The sequence below is a fragment of the Eleginops maclovinus genome, chromosome 3, assembly GCF_036324505.1.
Source record: "Eleginops maclovinus isolate JMC-PN-2008 ecotype Puerto Natales chromosome 3, JC_Emac_rtc_rv5, whole genome shotgun sequence".
Taxonomy (NCBI): Eukaryota; Metazoa; Chordata; class Actinopteri; order Perciformes; family Eleginopidae; genus Eleginops; species Eleginops maclovinus.
This window is the reverse complement of record NC_086351.1, coordinates 24,902,182-24,923,426: the sequence shown is the minus strand read 5'-3', so window position 1 is coordinate 24,923,426 and position 21,245 is coordinate 24,902,182. Positions and strand designations below refer to the sequence as shown.

The following is a 21,245-nucleotide window of genomic DNA, read 5'->3' as shown; positions in this document are numbered from 1 at the left end:
CAGCTGCAACAGTGTTGCTTTTCGCCTGGATTATATTTTAATAATCTTCATATCTTTCTAGAATTATTGTCGGCTCTTCAATAGTGAAGTAAGTTGCTCTAGACTTTACCGTGATTGGAATTATTTTTGACTCAATCTGAAAACAGTGATTAATAATGACAAAAATAATTATTATTTGATTACACCACTGAAAAGTGAAGAAACAAACACAAGCCTGTCTCTGGCTGGGCCGCTGATGTTTTGGTGGTGGGTCACCGATCTCTGTCCGCCAGGTCCGCCCCCATCTTTTCCTCCACCTGACACACCTCTATCTGGCGGCTCATCTTAGCACTTAAGTCTAGCATGTCCTTCTTCCAGTCCTGTCTGATGCTGGATAGGCAGGACCTCTGGTTTGAGTCATACAGTGTAAAAATAAAATAACATAATTGTCTCAATAAGGGAGAGCAGACTTTATTAACAAACAAATACACATTATGGCCCAACGCAAACTTTTGTGATGCTTATTTCAAATGAATAAATTAAGGAAAATAAAATGTTTAACACACAAGCAGTTTCAAACACTGAGGGGAGTCACACTATATAAATGACCAAATATACAAGAAACACGAAACAGGCGCATGCATGGTAATCACAAGACAGGACACAGATGGGCAGGGCAGGAAAACACAAAGGCACCAGGTGAAAAGAATCAGTAATCACACAGGAGGGAAACCACAGAGACAGGAAGCAGATACAGACAGTGGGTGAACACCTTTCAAAATAAAAACAGGAAAACAGACCAAAATAAAAACAGACAGATAGTGACAATTTCATTCTTATCATCATACATAAGTTTACAACATTTTGATGGGATCTCTAATAAAAATAGACAAAGAAATAAAAAGCACTGATTAAAGCAAAGGTTCCAGCAAAGACAATGCACTTTCAATAAAAAGGCACTTGGATTCTATTAAATATCAATGTACACATTTACACATTTTACAGGGTATAACATTTGAATTCATACAAATTCATTGGGCATACATGTTGTTATTCAATTACTGAACTGTTCCAGTGTTACAAAGTGTGTGGCGAAAGGGAAAACATTAACCATGAGAATAGAACACTTTTTTTTCCTTGTGACTAATCCTCTTCAGTAGAAAACAAAAAGATGTAATTTTTGAACAAACGCACATTTAAAAAAATCTTTTGACATGACTACATATCTAAAATTCGGTTTTGCAAAAGATATACAAGACTGATCGTACTGTGCATGCTCACAGTCAAAGCCATGAGTTAAGTCAATAAAATAGGTAACATCCTTAAACCGGTATATTTAAAGCTATACTATTTCACGTAACACTTCAGCTTTAGTGGGGGCCTTCACCAGGTCCAGAAAAGGGTTTGAACCCCAACCCTGAAAAAGTGCCATAAAACATAAAGCATTTAAGACAAAGGGCTTTTCCTGAACAAAGCCCATGGATCAACTTAAAGTGCTTTGTGAGGGAATTAGCCTTTGCGAGGGGGCTTTTCCAAGGATTCATACTTTTCTGTCCAGGAATAATTTCAAATGAGAAACCAGCTACAATTAGTTAGCTTCACAATTTGGTCAAACTATGGGCCTTTTTGGCATTGTTGATAGTATATTGTATATTTCTTTGGTCATATATTGGTGGCCTGAGGCTTATATACATTAAGCACTTTTCCTTAGACCAAATTAATCAACTTCATAATGAACAAACTACAAATGTACGCCCATTTTTCTTAAAGTAATCAAAAACAAAATGTGACATGAGTCACCCTATTGTACTCTATTACTAGCACCCCCAACACACAAAGTATAACTTCACCCATGCACCCAGTGATGCATGCACTCACCAGAATGACTAATAGTAATAATGTGTGTTGGAAAATGTTCTATTGAGTGTGTTCTTTAACTTGTTCTACCCACTTTGTTTTTTTCAATAATCCCCAGCTCTTTTTCAATACAATCTAAAAAACTAAATAAAACTCATTCATTAGTAGTCAGACAATAATAAATAAAAACAGTAGGCAACAGCAGCAGCAGCAAAGAACTGAGAGAGGAAGATCTTTGAACACCTGTCACATTTGGAGGGGTGGGATTTGTCTCGGTTTTTTGGGGAAGTTTTGCATGAAGTGCTTGAGTTCAAATAACTATCTTGGGTGAATCTTCTTTAAATTCTGTCTGAAAGTCCCTTTCACAAAAGCATCAACCAAACAAACGGTGAAGACCAAGGTTGTCACCTGTTACTCGAACAAAAGTTCTATAAACTGTCTGACCAAACAAGGGGACCCTAATTCTATTCCCCTCTCCTGTTTTAATATATTGTTCAACTAGATCAAGTATAAAAGAAAAGCCATACTAATTAATGTCCTGGGTTATGAAACGAAGCAACCAAATTAATATTAAGAGACAAAATGTATTGATTGTAAACTGTTCCCCGTTCTGATCCTAGAGGGTATGCAGTTTCAAAATCATCATAGAAAAGCTGTATTAAAAATACCTATCTTTAGGAAATGGAGCAGGATTCTTGAAAAGATATCAAGTAATGAGAAACGTATTTTCCTTTTAGGATATTTTTGCTTGATTCATGAATTGAATCGACAAACTTTCCATGGAAATGACCAAAGAATGGTAGTTGATTTACACCTGCCCTTTACAGGACTCGTATTGAGAAGGACTTATTAAGAAGGGGAAGTTGTTTATGGCAAATTAGCCAGATTGCATGCGCTTTAACGACATTCTTTCTAAACCCAGAAAAAGTGCCATAAATTTCTGAACCACCAACCAACCAAAGTGTTTTTCCTGAACAAAGTCCATGGATAAGCCTAAAATGCTTTGTGAAGGAACTAGCCTTTGCCTGGGGGCTTTTCCAATTGAAACACATCATCTCATTTTCAATTCAAAGCTAAAGAAATTCTGAATATCTACTTAGTATCCAACCTCTCAACCCTAGAAATCACCTTAGTGGAACCCACATCAATTTAAAATAAATAAGGGCTGGAAAACCTGTCCATACGCAGGATTTTATTAATCCAGAGGTCCTGAAACCATCCTGCTGGGGGGGTTCGGGGTCATGTGCACCCAAATTTGTTTGGATTTCCCAGCTGTAGATATGTGCTTTTTAAGACAACTGGAGGGGCACACATTTGATAACAGCAGCGTAAGTGATCTTTGAAGTAGTAATGCATGAGAATCAGCCTAAATGCCCTGATAAATGGTCCACATAGTAATCTGGACATGCACAAGAGGCTAAAATGATCTAAAATGTTGTCAGTGTTTAGTTAAAGTAAAGGTAATAAAATCACACTACAGACGCCATCATTCTGTTCCTTCCTATCTCTGTGCTAGACTCTTTGTTATCTCTCCCTCTTATGGCTCGGGCCAGTGTATCCAAATTAATTTAATAATTTAGTTTATTATACACACATTCTTTATAGAAAAGACCACAAAGTGACAAGTTAATGTTCTATATTTTCGGTTAGCATATAGAGTTGATATGAGGTTTCGTAGTGGGGAGGGGCTAACCCACGTGTTTCGGGTGACGTCATACCTCAGAGGGTAAAGTTGCAGGGAAGTTGTAAAGATGTGCTGTGTTCTTTTGAGTATGGTTGAATGTCTGTCCACGGTACTGCCTGTTGTTCTGCATTTATTATTAATGTGAGAACTTCTGTGTCGATGTGGCTCAATGCGGAGTCTCCGTGCTCCATGTGATCGGTGCATGCTGCCTGCATGTTGTTAATTGCGGCTCGTTAAGTCAATAGTTAAGTGAGTCGGCACTCCCGTCTCAAAGCATAGACGTATATACACAATGTTGAAGTGACGTTAATGTGAGATGTTTAGTGTTTACCAATACCTGTTGGTCTAATACAGGTGATGGGAAACATGATATATTATTTTGTGCTCAGTAGACTATTTCTGTAAGGTTTGGTAATATTATGTGTATTGTTTATGTATGGGTTAGCTATCTTGTATTCATTGAATTTAGTTTATTTCCCTTTTTAGGAAAATCATACACACACACAAACCCACCCAAATGTATAAGATCTGTATCTCTGAAAAGATGAATCGGTAAAGGAAGTCAAGCATCCTCTCAGCTCCTCATCTCTATACTCTGGACCTTTGGCCTTAAGTGGTGTTCTGGCCGACACACCGCGGGGAACCTGTGATTACTATAGAACTAGTGCCAACGCTGAGCTTATCCCTATCTCTCCACTACAATCTTTGTGTTTGCATCATTTTGACTTTACAGTATAAAAATGTGTCTCAAAAAGATCATACATTTTAAATAAATTAAACAAAACATGGCTTTCACTTCCCAGCTAATGAACAAATTAGGGTGAATTATTTCCTGTCCCTGTGTCCACTTAAAATCTATTCAAATACCATGAAACAATTCCATTTGATTAACAATACAGACCTGGAGGACATTATACAACATCTGAAATACTCCTCCTCCTGCTGCCTTGATATTATATTCAATAACAATATTTTTCATAGCATGTCCTCAGAGCTACTTCATATGGTAAACAGGTCTCTGCACTCAGGTGTATTTCCACAGGCCCTTCTTCCAGTCATTAAACTGCTCTTAAAAAAGAACAATCTAGATGCTTCAGTCATGAACAATTACCGGCCCATATCAAACCTCCCATTTCTAGGTAAAATCATGAAAAAGTTGTTTTTCTTGGATTTCTTTTTCCAGTCAGGATTTCGACCACACCGCAGCACTGAGACTGCTCTTGTTAAGGTCTTCAATGACATCCACTTAAACACAGACAGAATCTCAGTGTTAGTATTATTAGATCTCAGAGTAGTGACATTGTTGACAGGAAAGGCTCTTGAGGCCTATGCTGGGATGGATGAGGAACAGTCAGACTCATATGAAGCCATTAAAGCAGTGGTACTAATGACGTTCAACGTAGCTGAAGAGACTTACAGACAGCGTTTTTGGAGCACTATTGTGCCATCGGGAGAGACTGAGAGAATCTTACAACCGTATTAAGGGGCTTTACAAAAGGTGGATGAGACCAAACAGCCGTACTAAGGAGCAGATTGGAGAAACCATTGTTTTGGAGCAGTACCTCCATGTGCTTCTTCCAGACGTCCGCACCTGGGTCAAGGAGCACAATCCCCAGACAGGAGAAGAAGCATCAGACCTGGCAGAACAGTATGCAGCGGCACACAGGGAGCCTTCAAAGAAAAGAGTGCCTGTTGGGAAGCCGAGATATGGGGAGGGCAAACCCCCAGTTTGCCGAGTGTTGAAGGCATGGACACTGGGGTTGGTAAGAAACCTGCACACGCAAACTTAAAGACTAACGTTATATGTTACTACTGTCAGCAACCTGGTCACAAGGCTTCATTGCGTCCACTAAGAAAGTATAAGTCAGTTCACATGTGTTCGGTACCTCGCGCAGAAAATGACAACCATGGTGATAATGTAACTGATAATGGAATGGTTCTACATACACATGTGGTAGACGTCACTGTAAATGGTCATGCAGTGAAAGCCCTAGCGGACAAAGGTAGTTCGCAAACCTTGGTAAAGTCCAGCTTACTTAACAATGTAAAGACTGATTTTGAGGGCAGTGTAAATATCACGTGTGTTCATGGATGTAAAAAGGATTACCCTACAGCAGATGTGGTAATTGAGGTTGAAGGGCAAGCATTCATGCTAACAGTTGGTATGCTAGATCACCTAGCTTATGATGTCCTTGGGGATGATTTTCCAATCTTAGACAACTTGGCCCAGCAAAACTGGATTGCAAACGTCTATGTAGTTACACCCTCTATGACCAAGGGGTTAGAACCTCTTCCAGATGCAGATGATAGTTTGTGTGAAAGGGGTAGTAAGGTTAAGAAAACAAATTGGCAGCGCCGTCAAGAGAAAAACAAGAATCATGATAAAGCCAAATGTCCCCTTATAGAGCCCCACTGGCAAATCCCAGATAACTTTAGCGAGAGTCAGGAAAACCATTTGTCTCTAAAACCTCTGTTTGCTAAAGCATGTAAAGTAAAGGGGGACCAATGTGCAAGCACCGTGGGGCTGAAAAGTTATATTTGGGGTCCCTTCATCATAAAAGACAACCTTTTGTATTTAGCAGACATGGAGAAACCTAGGCTAGTTGTTCCAAATGAGTTTCGCCGGGTAATCTTGGAGCTGGGTCATACTCTTCCATGGGCTGGGCATCTGGGGAAGGCAAAAACCTATGATTGCATTGCTCAGCGTTTCTATTGGCCGGGATTATACAGACAGGTAATGGATTACTGTAAAACGTAATTGTGGCAGCCGGGTGTGGTTAGAGCGCCGGCTGCTGGGGTGAGGGGAGTGGCTCGGCCGGAGACCAGACAGCTGATCGGAATCAGGTAATCAGGCGTTTAATATAAGGCATGTTGGTAACCTGGTTCTGATCTGTCTTGCAGTAGGCTGGGTCCTGGGAAGACGACACACCCCGTCCTGGCCTTCCCCGCTCGGAAAGTACCGCGGAGCTGCCTGTTGTGTGCACAATTCTCAACCAATAAACGCTGTTGTTTTTGCCCAACGCCGAACGCTTCCGTCTCTTACCTGTTACCTGAGCCATCCCGCTCACAGTGGCGCCTGAACAGGGACGTGAACCCCTCAGATGACGGAAGGAGAAAGCCCGCTGGGCCAGGCCCTCCAGCGTCTCGCCCTCATGCAGGAGAGCACAACGGCCCTGCAACGGCAGCAGAGCGAGGCTCTCCTCGTAATCGCCTCCAGCCAGCGGGAGGACCGTGCTCTCCTGCGGGAGCTGCTGCAGCGTCCGGCCGCCCGGGAGGCCGAGCCGGTGACCAACCCCGCCCGGCCGCCGCAGATTGCCCTCCAGAAGATGTCAGCCGACGACGACCCAGAGGCTTATCTGGACATATTCGAGGGCACTGCGGCGGCGTGCGGGTGGCCGGAGGAGGAGTGGGCTGTGCGGCTTCTTCCCCTGCTGGCCGGGGCAGCGCAGCTAGCCGCCCACAGCCTGCCAGCGTCCGATCGACATGAGTACAAGCAGTTGCGGAGGGCCATCCTGGACCGGCTCGGCAGCACACCAGAGGGACACCGCCGCCGGTTCAGGGCCCTTCCCTTCGAGGACGCTGGCCGCCCCTTCTCCTACGCGAAGCAGCTCCTCGATGCGGCGAGGCGCTGGCTTCAGCCGGGGATGCGCTCCGCCGAGGACGTCATGGAGCAGGTGGCACTGGAGCAGTTTGTCGCCGGGCTGCCATCGTCAACGGCGAATTGGGTCCAGTGTCACCGCCCTGCCAGCCTGGAGGCAGCCGTCGTCCTCGCGGAGGACCACCTTTCGCTTCCCCGGCGGAGCATGAAGGAGGAGCCCCGACAACCTGTCGTCCCCGCGGACCGACCCGTTCCAGCCCCAAGGAGGAGGTTCCCGACAGCAGCCGCTGCACCGCGTTCCCCTCAACCCACGACCCGGCCCCTTCCCACCCAAGCCCTACCTCATCTCTCTCTCTCTCTCCCCAGGATCCAGCCTCCGCCTCTGGTCGTCCGGCACCACGGGGGGCTCCTCAGGCGCCAGGGCAGGAGTGCTGGCGGTGCGGGCAGCCCGGCCACTTCCGGCGGGAGTTTCCCATGATGGAGGTCGGACAGTTGGTCCGGGTTGCGGGACCGCCAGTTGCCTCCCCCGGTTTAGAAGGGACGTACCGTATACCGGTATGTATACAGGGGGGTACCCACCAGGCTCTGATGGACACGGGCTGTAATCAGACGATGATCCATCAGCGCTTGGTTCGGCCGGGGGCATTGGTGGAAGCATCGTGGGTGAAGGTGAGGTGTGTGCATGGGGATATTCACCAGTACCCGGAGGTGACTCTGGAAATATCTTTTAGGGGAAAAAAGCATAGAGTCAGGGCTGGAGTTAGTACTCGCCTCACGCACCCTCTGATCTTGGGAACAAATTGGCCGGGGTTTGCTAAGCTAGCGAGGGCTATGGGGGTGCGTTCACGGGAGTCAGGGAAATGTGAGTGGTGTGCTGTGTTTAGTGGCGAATCGGAAGCGGCTGACGGCGGCGAAGGGGGAACAGACACGGAGGGGGCCGGGGAGGTCCCTCTACCACCGGAGGGTGCCGGGGAGGCCCCTCTGCCCCCGCCGGTGTTCCCGGTTGAGGATTTCCCCCTCGAACAGTCTAGGGACGGGACCCTTCAGCACGCTTTCGATCAGATGGTGAGTATTGATGGCTCCCAGTTCCACCCAAACACAGCACTCACACACCCCCACTTTGTTGTTATTAGGGACAGGCTGTATCGTGTGAGCCGTGACACACAGACAGGAGAGATCAATACCCAGTTGTTGGTACCACAAAGCCGTCGGGAAATGATTTTCCAGGCGGCTCATCACAACCCCATGTCAGGTCACCTAGGGTACGATAAGACACTACACCGGATCATGGCCCGATTTTATTGGCCGGGCATTCGCGCGGATGTGAAGCGGTGGTGTGCATCCTGCAGCGAATGTCAGCTGGTTAATCCGCCGGCCACCCCAAAAGCGCCTCTGCGCCCACTCCCATTAATTGAGGTGCCTTTTGAGAGAGTTGGTATGGACCTCATCGGGCCATTAGACCGGAGTGCACGGGGATATCGCTTTGTACTCGTCCTAGTGGATTATGCAACACGATATCCCGAGGCAGTGCCGTTGCGCAATATCTCTGCAAAGAGCGTTGCACAGGCACTGTTTCATATAATCTCCCGAGTCGGGATCCCGAAAGAGATCCTGACTGACCAGGGCACGTCATGTATGTCACGCACACTACGCGAGCTGTATGAACTGTTGGGCGTCCGCTCGATCCGGACTAGTGTTTACCATCCACAGACCGATGGCCTGGTGAAGCGGTTTAACAAAACGCTAAAGAACATGGTTCGTAAGTTCGTTCACGAGGATAGTCGTAATTGGGATAAATGGCTAGACCCTCTGTTGTTTGCAGTGCGGGAGGTGCCTCAGTCCTCCACGGGATTTTCTCCCTTTGAACTGCTGTTTGGCAGGAAGCCGCGGGGTGTTTTGGACCTATTTAAAGAAAACTGGGAGGAGGGTCCGAGCACAAGTAAAAACGAAATTCAGTACGTTATGGACCTGCGAGCAAAACTCCATTCACTGGGGCAGTTATCACGGGAGAATTTGCTGCAGGCTCAGGAACGTCAGCAGCGCCTGTACAACAGAGGGTCGAAACTGAGACAATTTTCACCGGGAGATAAAGTACTTGTGTTACTCCCAACTTCCGGCTCCAAAATAATCGCCAAGTGGCAAGGGCCCTTCGTGGTCACACGACGAGTGGGGGACGTAGATTATGAGCTGGTGCGTTCTGACAGGGGGGGAGCAACACAGATCTACCACGTAAACCTCCTTAAAACATGGAGGGAAGTGGCGTCTGCTTCTCTGGCCACCACGGTGATAGAGAGAGATGAGTTGGGACCGGAGGTCATTATTAACACCGAATTAGCCCCGGTCTGTTGCGGCGACCATCTCTCACCCGGTCAGGTGGCAGACGTTGCCACGTTGCAAGGGCGGTTTGCCGATGTGTTCTCCCCGCTGCCAGGGCGCACCTCTCTCATAAACCACATAGAAACACCCCCGGGCGTGGCCATTCGTTCACGGCCCTATCGGCTGCCTGAACACAAGAGGAAAATTGTTCAGGCGGAGCTTCAGGCTATGCTAGAGATGGGAGTAATAGAAGAGTCCACCAGTGACTGGTGTTGCCAGGCCCGTCGCGTTCAGGTAGGCATGGTAGGCAATTGCCTAGGGCCCCCGAGTAGGAGGAGGCCCCCCAAAGACGACAGGTTAAGATTTTTTTTTTTTTTTTTTTTTTTTTTTCAAAATTCAAAGAAAAGTCTGATACAAATGCAACATGAATCAAACAACATGCATACCAATAAGACAGGTCATGTATTCAACAGCAATGACGATTTTAAATAGCTTCATAATAATAAGCAGTCATCTGTATATGAAGGGCTCTGCTGCGACTGCGAGGGCAGCAACAGCGCCTCCCTAGAGCATGCGATGTCCGAAAAGCGCAACGACACATTGTAGTCGAAATACCCCAGCTCGAGGGGGCCCCCCTTTCCCATGCATTAGCGCGACAGCGTCAAGTGCAAGTGAAAAGTGAAAAATTAAAATGAAGCGAAATTATCTCTCCGGCAATCAAAAAAAGAAGAAGAAAAGGGAAGAGGAGCAGAAAAGAAAACAAGACACCGGTAAGTAGAATATACACAATCAACATGAAAATTGTGCCAGGCAGGGTATACCATATTTTGCTAGAGTAGCGAGGTTGTAACGACGACTAGCTAGGAACCAGTGGTTTGGCATGCTAGCATGCTAACCAAACTTAAACTGCTACCTTTGACTTCACTATAAGTTCATAACGTTATCAGCTGGCCAAATTGATCAACGATTAATTCCTCTTAATATCCTAAATAAACTTCACATATGTTTTCAGTCGTTAGAGCCTTGAGACAACCAGTGAAATAGTTATTCCTGTAGTAGCTAGCTATTTAATAGGAGATTAACATGGGAGTTTACAATAATTTTGCTAGAATACCATTGGGTTGATTTACTTACTTTATTTACATTTTAACGGTTAACATCCCGGCGCAGATCAGCCACATGAAGAAAACAGCCACTTTAGTGTCAATTAATCCTTTTCTAAACCTATTCTGCTGTTTGTTGTTGTTGGTCTCCATGATAGCTGTAAATACCACTGGACCACCGTTAAAAACTGTACCGATAGCTTTGAGCTTTTTCTATGGGACACAGACAGTACACAGACACACACAGACACACCACGGGTGCGGGGATGGCGCTGTTGCCACTCACAGAATTGATTTCAGGAAAACAGCTCGTCTTAGTGACTGTATTTCTGTTTTCAAACCAGTGAAAACGGGATTATTGTAAGATTTTATTATTATTATTTTTTTTACTTTTTTTTGGTGAAGCAGTGCTTCACCTGTAGTCGTATAGAAACCGCCACTAAACCGCCTAGTAGGAACTGTGTGTAATGCTTTTAATATCTATTTCACCACAATTATCAGACTGTAAAATGATAGGATTTCAAAAGCATTTGAAAAATAACCAAGCTAATCATACAGTACTTATTCTTTCTCCAAGGGGCATTGCTGAAATTTCTTCATCCCGCTCTACCAAGTGTTGTCTCTGGTGCTACTGAAGGTAACGTTCTTTTCTACCTATTATTAGTGCCTTCTATCAACACACTTGATGTTATCAAAATGACTTTACATTTTTCTAATTCAAGTCATAGTTGTGTGTATTCATTCCACTTGCCCACAGAGTCTTCTGGACATTTCAAATATGTGGGACATTCACTAATGTTAATGAATAACTGAGTTGTTGAGATCAATGCATGCAAAATGTGCAATATAAATAAAAAGAATATTATTTATGTATTTATTTATTTTTGCACCAGGGCCATCAACATCGTCTTCGTCACATGTTTATGAGGAGGAGCAAGTGGAAGACAACATTGCGGCGTCCACACCACTTCCCAGCAGTGGTTCAACAGAAGGTGCATTAAGCCGCACAATTTCAACTTATCACCTATCATAGTGACCCAAAGTTATAGCAGCATGTGCTGTGAAAGTGTATTAAAATGACCATTTGCTATAAAGCGTTACACAAGTAGATCACCATACCTTAAGCATTTAGTTGTCGTACTTCACACATGAAACTGTGCCATGAATTAATTTGTAATTACATATTTTTCAGCAGTGCCATCAACTCCATCACGACTTGAGGAGGAGCAAGTGGAAGCATCCACACCACTTCCCAGCAGTGGTTCAACAGAAGGTGCATTAAGCCGCACAATTTCAACTTATCACCTAACACCCATGTGCTATGAAAGTGTATTAAAATGACCCTTTCTTTTTAAAGCATTATACAAGTAGATCACCATTCCCTAGTTGCTGTACTTACCACATGGCAATTGTGCTATAAATTAATTTGCAACTATATGTTTTCAACAGTGCCATCAACTCCATCTCCACTTCATGAGGAGGACAAAGAGGAAGATGACATTGACATGGCAGAGACCACCCCACCATCCAGAACTGGGGTACCTGTAGGTATTGCAAGCACCACATTAAGTGATGACCCAGGATGTTGGCCCAGTGTCCTAACAAGCAGTATGCGCTGTGAAATAGTCAAAAAAGGACCTGTGCAAATCATGGACATTGAATTCCCGCAAAACTTAGACAATCCTCCTCGAAGATTCACCAAGGACAGTTACAAAAGAACCATGAAAAATGGTGAGAATATACATCGATCGTGGCTGGTGTATTCCATCCACACAGATGGAGTGTTCTGTTTCCCTTGTACTGTTTTCGGGAAGCGTGAGCGTGACAATGCCTTAACGACCTGTGGCTACGGTGGATGGAAGAACCTTTCCTATCGCCTAAAAAAACACGAGTGCACAAAGGTGCACTGTGACAATGTGAAAAAGTGGCACGACCTTCAGAGGAGACTGCAAACCAGTACACTGATTGATCAAAGACAGATGGAGTTGATGCAACTTGAAGTTGAACACTGGAAAGGCGTGATTCGGAGAGTGATTGCCATAGTTTCCCATCTGGCAGAACGCAACCAGGCTTTGAGAGGAACTACCAGTACCGTGTATGATCGCCACAATGGGAATTTTCTGGCTCAAGTGGAACTCCTAGCACAGTTTGATCCGGTAATGAATGAACACATCAGACGAATACAATGCAAAGAGACAAAGGTGCATTACCTGAGTGGAGTCATTCAGAACGAAATCATTCAGCTGGTCGGAGACAAAATCCTACAGGAGATTGCAAGAAGAGTGCACAAAGCAAAATACTTCTCCGTGATCATGGATTGCACTCCTGACATCAGCCACAAGGAACAACTTTCTGTTGTTCTCAGGATTGTCAACTGTGAAACACCTGTTTCTATTGCTGAGCATTTTTGGGGATTTGTACATGTTGAAGACACAACTGGTAAAGGGCTCAGTGAAATCCTGCTTGACCAGTTGGAGAAGCACAACCTCAGCATTTCAGATTGCCGTGGGCAGTCATACGACAATGGCAGCAATATGATGGGCCACAAACAGGGTGTGCAGGCAAGAATTTTAGAGCTGAACAACAAGGCGCTATGCATCCCATGCAGCAGTCACACACTAAATCTGGTTGTGTCAGATGCTGCCAAGTCTTCAGTGTTGTCCATGTCTTTTTTTGGTATGCTGCAACGACTGTACAACCTTTTCAGTTCCTCTGTGCACCGCTGGGCAATTTTGAAGCAGCATGTGAAGCAGCTCACCCTTAAGCCACTTTCAGGGACGAGATGGGAGGCCCGAATTGACAGTGTGAAGGTAGTGCGGTACCATCTACCTGAAATACTAGACGGACTGTCAGCACTGGAGACATATGCTACAGAGAAGGGGGACTCAGAGACCATGTCCTCAGCAAAAAGCTTACATGGTGAGCTTAAAACATGGTCCTTTCTTCTGTGCACAATAACCTGGTACAACGTTTTGTATCAGGTTAACCATATGAGCAAGCTCCTCCAGAGCCCGGATGTTTCAATGCAAACACTGAAAAAAGAAACCGAGGGAGTGACAGAGTACCTAGAAGATTTCAGGGAAAATGGACTCGCATCAAGCCAAACGGATGCAATGGAGATTGCAGAAGATCTGGAAATTGAGAGGAAATTGCCTGAGAAAAGGCAACGTAAAAAGAAAAGGCAGTTCCTTTACGAGAGTACAGATGAAACCCAATCGACCCCAGAAGAGGCCTTCAGAAGGGACTTCTTCCTGCCTTTGGTTGACACTGCCATCACCAGCCTAAAAGACAGATTTTCCAGACTGGAGGGGGTGTATGCCCTGTACGACTTCCTGTTCAGCATTGATATCATGAGGGCCACAATCAAGACTGGGAAATTGCATGAGAGATGCAGGAAAGTGGAACAAACCCTCCATGATATTGATGCAGACGACTTGGCATTGGAGATCAACTCTGCTGTCCACACCTTTCCAGATGAAGTATCCAGGTGCCCATTTAAAATGCTGGACTACATATACAGTGAGAAGCTGTTGGACCTGTACAGCAATTTAAGCATTGCACTGCGCCTACTTCTGACCCTTCCTGTCTCGGTTGCCTCCGGAGAGAGGAGCTTTTCATCTCTGAAGCGCATAAAGAATTACATGAGGTCAACTATGAGCCAAGAGAGGCTCTCTGGACTGGCACTCATGTCAATTGAGAGTGACGTCCGCAGGTCTTTGGACTTGGAGGGGATTGTGTCTGCATTTGCTGAGGCCAAGGGCCGCAAGCAGCAGTTTCAGTAGGAAATAAAAAAAATAATAAAGGCTACTTTTCAGTGTATGTTTGACCTCTTTTGTGATTAAAACGCACAGAATTGCGGAAATTTTTTTTTTAAAGGCCCCCAACAACTTCTTTGCCTAGGGCCCCCAAAATCCTAGAAACGGGCCTGGGTGTTGCCCTGTCGTGCTGGTACATAAGCCGGACGGGTCAATCCGGTTCTGTGTGGACTACCGCAGGGTTAACGAGGTGTCCAAATTCGATGCTTATCCAATGCCCCGGGTCGACGAACTCCTGGACCGGCTAGGCACTGCTCGTTTTTATACGACACTGGATTTAACCAAGGGCTACTGGCAGATTCCCCTTTCTCCAGAATCGAAGGAAAAAACGGCCTTCTCCACTCCGTACGGTTTGTACCAGTTTGTCACACTTCCTTTCGGGTTGTTCGGGGCTCCAGCCACCTTCCAACGGCTCATGGACCGAGTGCTGCGTCCCCACTCTGCATATGCTGCTGCTTACTTGGATGATGTCATCATCCACAGTGAGACATGGGGGCAGCATATGCAGCAGGTGGGGGCAGTGCTCGAGTCCCTGAGGCAGGCGGGGCTCACGGCCAACCCAAAGAAGTGTGCGGTTGGGCGGAGGGAGGTACGGTATCTGGGGTACCACTTGGGCGGCGGGCAGGTGCGGCCACAGATAGAGAAAACTGCCGCCATTTCTGCCTGTCCGGTGCCCAAGACGAAAAAAGAGGTCAGGAGGTTCGTGGGGCTGGCCGGTTACTACAGGCGGTTCATCCCCGCCTTTTCGGAGCTGACCAGCCCTCTGACCGACCTGACCCGAAAGGGTGCTTCAGATCCGGTCCAGTGGACGGAGCAATGTCAGCTGGCGTTTGAGAGGGTTAAGAAAGCCCTCTGTGGAAAGCCGCTTCTGTTCACCCCTAACTTCTCTCTACCTTTTGTTTTGCAGACCGACGCCTCGAACAGTGGGGTGGGGGCCGTTTTGTCCCAGCAGGTAGAGGGGGTCGACCGCCCCGTACTGTACATTAGCCGTAAGCTGGCTCAGAGGGAGGTGAACTACAGTACGGTGGAAAAGGAGTGCCTCGCCATACGGTGGGCGGTCGGCGCCCTGCGTTACTACCTCCTGGGGCGCCCTTTCACCCTCTATTCGGACCATGCCCCGCTCCAGTGGCTCCACCGCATGAAGGATGCCAACGCCCGGATCACTCGTTGGTATCTGGCGTTACAGCCGTTTAACTTCAAGGTGATCCACAGGCCGGGTAACCGGATGGTCGTGGCCGATTTCCTCTCCCGCTCGGCGGAGGGGGGGGGGGAGGTCGGCTGTCGGCCGGCGGGATCCCGGCCTGAGTCGGGCGGTGGGGGTATGTGGCAGCCGGGTGTGGTTAGAGCGCCGGCTGCTGGGGTGAGGGGAGTGGCTCGGCCGGAGACCAGACAGCTGATCGGAATCAGGTAATCAGGCGTTTAATATAAGGCATGTTGGTAACCTGGTTCTGATCTGTCTTGCAGTAGGCTGGGTCCTGGGAAGACGACACACCCCGTCCTGGCCTTCCCCGCTCGGAAAGTACCGCGGAGCTGCCTGTTGTGTGCACAATTCTCAACCAATAAACGCTGTTGTTTTTGCCCAACGCCGAACGCTTCCGTCTCTTACCTGTTACCTGAGCCATCCCGCTCACAGTAATGTCATGTCATGTCATTTAAAGGAGAATAATCAATACAGGGCCTAAGGGATCCGTCCTTCTTCCCCACAAAGACAAAACCCGCCCCAGCCGGGGAGTAAGAGGGGCGGATCAGACCTGCACGAAGAGAGGTGTCAAACTCCTTCATAGCTTCCTTCTCAGGACCCGAGATGGAGTATAATCTACCCTTCGGAATCGGAGCCCCAGGTAACAGATTGATAGCGCCAGCATACAGCCTGTGAGGAGGAAGGGAGGTGGCGCTCACTTTATAAAATACCTTGGCCAGGTCATGGTAACAGGGGGGAACACCAGTTAAATCTGGAGTTTGAGTCTTGCGGTCCAGGCTAAGTTGCGTATTAGTAACCCAATCGGTACTAAATTCCACAGAAACCCCTCCTACTGCCATGTTTCCTACACGCTTAAAACAATCCTGTGAACAATCTCTTATTGGAAGAATAGAAGGAAGATTGGAAGTGAGAAATGTGGACCACCAGGCCTAATGTGAACACTAACGCGATGAAACTACACTTAACCGGTATAGAGCCAGATATTGGGCTGCCATGAGTCATATCTACCCAACTAAACGTAGCTTGGTATCCCTAACTAGCCTTAAGAAAGAAACAGAAGAGGAAATGCATGCTTTTCTGAAAAGATGTGAAAACGTATGGATGGAGAGCACTGGAGAACGCCACGATGCTTCTCCAGCGGTCACAATGCTGTGGAGGAATGCAGTTATCAAAGCCCTCCCAACCAGTGTACAGAAAGGCTTGGAAGAAATTGTGGGGTTAGACACCAAGCCCACTGAAGAATGGAGAGAATATATAATACACTATGACCTTAAATACAAGAACATTGCAAGGGAAGGTGAAGAAGAAATGAAAACATTGTCTAAAAGCACCTGAAGATCCAACTGGTGGAAAAAGACATAGAAAATGTCAAGAATAAAAAGACAGAAAAGCAAATGGGACAGATGTCAGATATAGCCAGGGATGGGCAGTATTTCTAATACATGTATTTCAAATACGTATTTCAAATACAAAATACTATTTTGTAATTTGTATTTTATTGAGATTATGAAAATGCCTTCGTATTTTGTATCAAAATACTTCAGTGTTGTGTATTTTTGTATTTTCAAAATACTGTAAAATACTTTCTGTGAAACACTGTGATAACATCTATCTATCTATAAACGAATGTCTCTGTCTGTGGCACCTTCGCATAGTTAAGCCCCTGTGACGCCACGCTCGGCCACTAGGGAATGTTGGCGCTGTTTCACACTTGCTATGGGCATGCACATTGCACTCACAACACAAAACGTTCGGTGCTGCAGATTGAGTTGGGTAGCTACGTTGGCTACTTTGTCCGGACCTGTCATACATTGTTTCAAAGCAAGGTGAGCAACCAAATTAACCTAATTTATTTAAGTAACACATTTATTCTCAATCTCAACCATGAATCATTCTTTTTATGGCATGTTCCTGTTCAGTGTAATGTTTGGTGTTCTTTGTAAGGCTAGGCTATTTCACTTTTGAATGTTAGCTGCTAACTCGCTGTGTTAGTTTCACTGTCTTTGATTTGATCCAGTGAACATTCAAATAATCACGTTTTTAAAGTTATTGTTATGTTAGACGGTTTCCGTTTGTTTCATGTAGCCTATAGGCTACTTAGGAGTTTTGTACGTCATTGTCTATATGTGTGCTGCTGCAGCACCACAGATAACCAACCCCCTCCGCCACTTGTAGTAGGCTAGTTTTGGCTCATAGGCTACTGTTGGCCATTTAATGATACATTTTCTTAGAAATGTACCTAACTAATGTTCTGTTGTTGACTGTATGTAGCCTACACAATATGTAGGCTAAAGTAAGCAACAATCATACAGTACAACATGCCACAAATTTGATCTCCCTCAGATTCAGGTTCAGAACGTGATTGGAGGGACAGTTAGGAGTTGCAGGGACCTGTGAGGAGAAATGAGTGAGAATGAGTGGGAGAATGGGAGACAATGAGGAGAGCAGGTAAGGGAGTTGAACTGATGGAAGCTTGTATGCTGCATTCTTGACACATTTACAGCTGTGTAGCATTTATAATGGTATTATAGAAATAAAGCATTTATGGATGCCGATTCTGAATATTTTGTTTACTAAGCTTCAGGAATTATGAACTTTGAGCATAGTGGCTACGCTTTTTCAGTGCATAATGTGTTCGCAGTTTTCAATTTGTGATGCATTTGGAATTTTAACATTATAAATAATAGTTGCAGCTTCAAACAAAGTAGGCCTACACCACCCGTGGGTGCTATTAACAAACCAATACTGAATTATAAATAATGAAACTATATACATAATAAAATAAAATAATGAAAATCTGATTTTCAATGTATTTATTATTTATATACTATTATATATTTCAATTTAAAAATATTTCTGTAGTTTAGATGCAATAGATAGTGAAGTCTTCTTTTTATCTCACAGCTCTGACCAGCCCCTGGAAATACCAGAGGAGAATCCTACCCCAAGCACTAGTACTGCTCAGTGGACTGTGAGATCAGCGATATTAGATGGGACTTATTTTGAAATTGTGAAACAAACAGAATCTGGGCAAGTTCAGTCTGAGTGCAAATTATGTACAAAGAAGAAAACCATCATATCTGGTTCTGTTCAAGCCACTACAAATTTCAAAACTCACCTGAAGAGGTTGCATGCTGAGGTACTTCCAGAGTTTGAGCAACACAAGCAGGGTTTCAGCAGCGGAAAGAAAAGGACCATCGGTACCACACTCAAGCAGACAAAGTTGTTTACAGAGTGTTCTCCCAGAAATGCCCAGATCTCTCAGAAAAAGGTAGATGACTTAATCACTGCCTATGTTGTTAAAGGAATGCATCCTCTTTCAACTGTTGAACAGCCAGAATTCATTGACCTTGTTGAGGGCTTGAACCCAGAAGCAACTGTTATCTCTAGAAGAACTCTAGGAAGAAGGATTGACAATGACTTTACAACAAAAGTGGATGATTTGAAGGAAGTTTTGAAAGGTGTTAAGCACTTATGCACCACAGCTGATATTTGGTCCACCAAAGTTTCAAGCTTTTTTGGTGTGACAGCACACTGGATTCAGCCAGATACACTTGGCCGCCTGTCTACAGCACTAGCGTGCCGCCATTTCCCTAGTCCACACACATACGATAGAATTGCCGAGACACTGGATGAAATCCACGCCGAATATGGGCTGTCCCATGAACGTATTGTTGCTACAGTAACAGACAATGCGTCGAATTTCGTGAAAGCGTTCAAAGAATTTAATATTTCAGCAGTGTGTGTGGACGAGGAGAGTCAAAACGATGAAGAAGATCTCTCATTTATCGCAATAGACTCTTCAGACTCTGAGGAAAATGAGAATGGCATTATTTTACCTACTCATTTGCGATGCGCGTGCCATACTTAAGTCTGGTTGCGACAATTGATGCAAAAAAGGCCATGAAAGAAAATTCTAGCTTGTCGCGTCTTAACAACTCCACAATGGGAAAATGTTCTGCTCTGTGGAATGCAGCAGGAAGGCCTAAAAGCGCTGAAGTGGTGTCTGCAGTACTGAAATTCAGGTTGATTACACCTTGTGCGACGCGTTGGAACTCTCTTTATGACAGCCTTCATCAGCTCTGCAGCATCCACGAGACCCTCCCTGATCTCATGAAACAGTTAAACCTGCCATTGTATAAGGATGCAGAGATGGAGTACATTGAAGAGTATACCAAAGTCCTGAAACCCCTTGCGCAGGCAATAGATCGATTGCAGAGCCAGTCACCGTGCTATTACGCAGAATTAATTCCAACCCTATTTGCAATAGAGGGTAAGCTTGAAGCTCTGCATGCCAACAACCTCCGTTACTGTTCGCACCTTCTGCATGCCATAGTGGATGGTTTCCATCGGAGATTTGGTGCCTTTCTAGATCTTCGACCAGAAGTAAACGAAGCGATCCTGGCGAGTGTGACCCATCCGTACTTTAAGATGCGCTGGCTCCCTCCACACCTGGCAGGTAAAAAAAAAAGAATCCAAGAACTGATGCTTCAGGCTGCCACTGATCTTGGGCTTGTGACAGAGTGAGGCTTCAAATGCAACTTCTGCGGTAGAGGAAGAGGATGACTTCTTCATCTTCACAGAAGACGTGGAGGTTTTCCAGAAGTCTACTCACAGCAAGGCAGAGCTAGAGTCACTTCATTTTTTGGAGGACCAAAGGAAGGACTTGCCATCCTTGGACCAGTATCCCCTCATCAAAAACCTTTTTGTGAGGTTCAATACCATCATTCCATCCTCTGCTCCAGTAGAGCGTTTATTTTCCTTTGCTGGACTGATCAACAGGCCCCATAGGCGGCGTCTGAATGCAAATCTCTTTGAGAAGCTAGTTGTGCTTAAAGGCATTAACTGAGGAGACACCACTAGGTTATACACACTGTTTTGCACATGCTTAGATCACAACACTTGAGTTTGCCATTTTCCTTTCTTTTTCCTGTTTTACAGTATTAATGTGACAACCTGTTTTTTTTAAATTATTATTATTTTTACTTTTTTGTTGTGCATTGTGATGAAACCCACCAAGTGTGGTAGTGGTGGTGTTTATGCTACCTACTGTAGCTTACATTTCCAAATAAATCATCAATTTGGATTGTTTGTCTTTGAGTTATTGTCACTGCTTCATAGTGGGCAATCTATTACAACAATAGAGTAAGGGCAAACATATTGGGATGTCTAACCTGAGGGGTCAGCATATCTAATCTGTTAACTGAATATGGAAGGAGTCTCTTGCTTTCAGATGTTTTTCCAGATAGTGTGCACAAGTGAAGGGATAGACGAAAAAGGTTTTTAGAAATAAGTATTTTGTAGTATTTTGAAAATACAAAAATACAGTATTTTATTTTGATACATTTTTTGGCTGCTGTATTTTGTAGCATATTTTGATACGTTTTTAAGGTGGGTATTTTGTATTTTATTTGGAAATACATTTTAATGTATTTGTGCCCATCCCTGGATATAGCCATACTACTAGAAGAAGCTGGATGGACAACACCACCTTCCCTAGTACAGGGATCATCAGGGTACCAAAATCCACGAAGGGGCAGAGGAAGAGGAAACAATAGATCAAGAGGACAGGGAAATAGGAATAATGGCTGTTACAAATGTGGTCAGCTCACGCACTGGATCAGAGATTGTCCACTAGCGCAGCAACAATATATACAAGAGTATCATCCAACCCAATATCAGCAGACATATG

The 21,245-nt window shown here is 45.1% G+C and overlaps 1 protein-coding gene and 1 long non-coding RNA gene across 2 annotated transcripts; both read left to right on the top strand.

Annotated features, from left to right (window-relative positions):
• The first annotated feature begins 11,150 nt into the window (after window positions 1-11,150).
• On the top strand, window positions 11,151-14,455 carry LOC134861461 (zinc finger MYM-type protein 1-like). Its single transcript, XM_063878681.1, has 4 exons — window positions 11,151-11,174; window positions 11,431-11,529; window positions 11,733-11,810; window positions 11,987-14,455. Exon 4 carries the CDS (start codon window positions 12,043-12,045, stop codon window positions 14,317-14,319), a length of 2,277 nt encoding a protein of 758 aa, XP_063734751.1. The 5' UTR covers window positions 11,151-11,174; window positions 11,431-11,529; window positions 11,733-11,810; window positions 11,987-12,042; the 3' UTR covers window positions 14,320-14,455.
• A 2,626-nt stretch (window positions 14,456-17,081) lies between these two features.
• On the top strand, window positions 17,082-18,593 carry LOC134862158 (uncharacterized). The gene is made up of 3 exons (XR_010165471.1): window positions 17,082-17,379; window positions 17,897-18,001; window positions 18,458-18,593. It is a non-coding gene; the product is annotated as an uncharacterized LOC134862158 (long non-coding RNA).
• Window positions 18,594-21,245: the final 2,652 nt, after the last annotated feature.

Excerpts from the sequence above, each read along its gene's own strand:
- LOC134861461 (XM_063878681.1), top strand. The coding sequence starts at position 12,043 with ATGGCAGAGACCACCCCACCATCCAGAACTGGGGTACCTGTAGGTATT.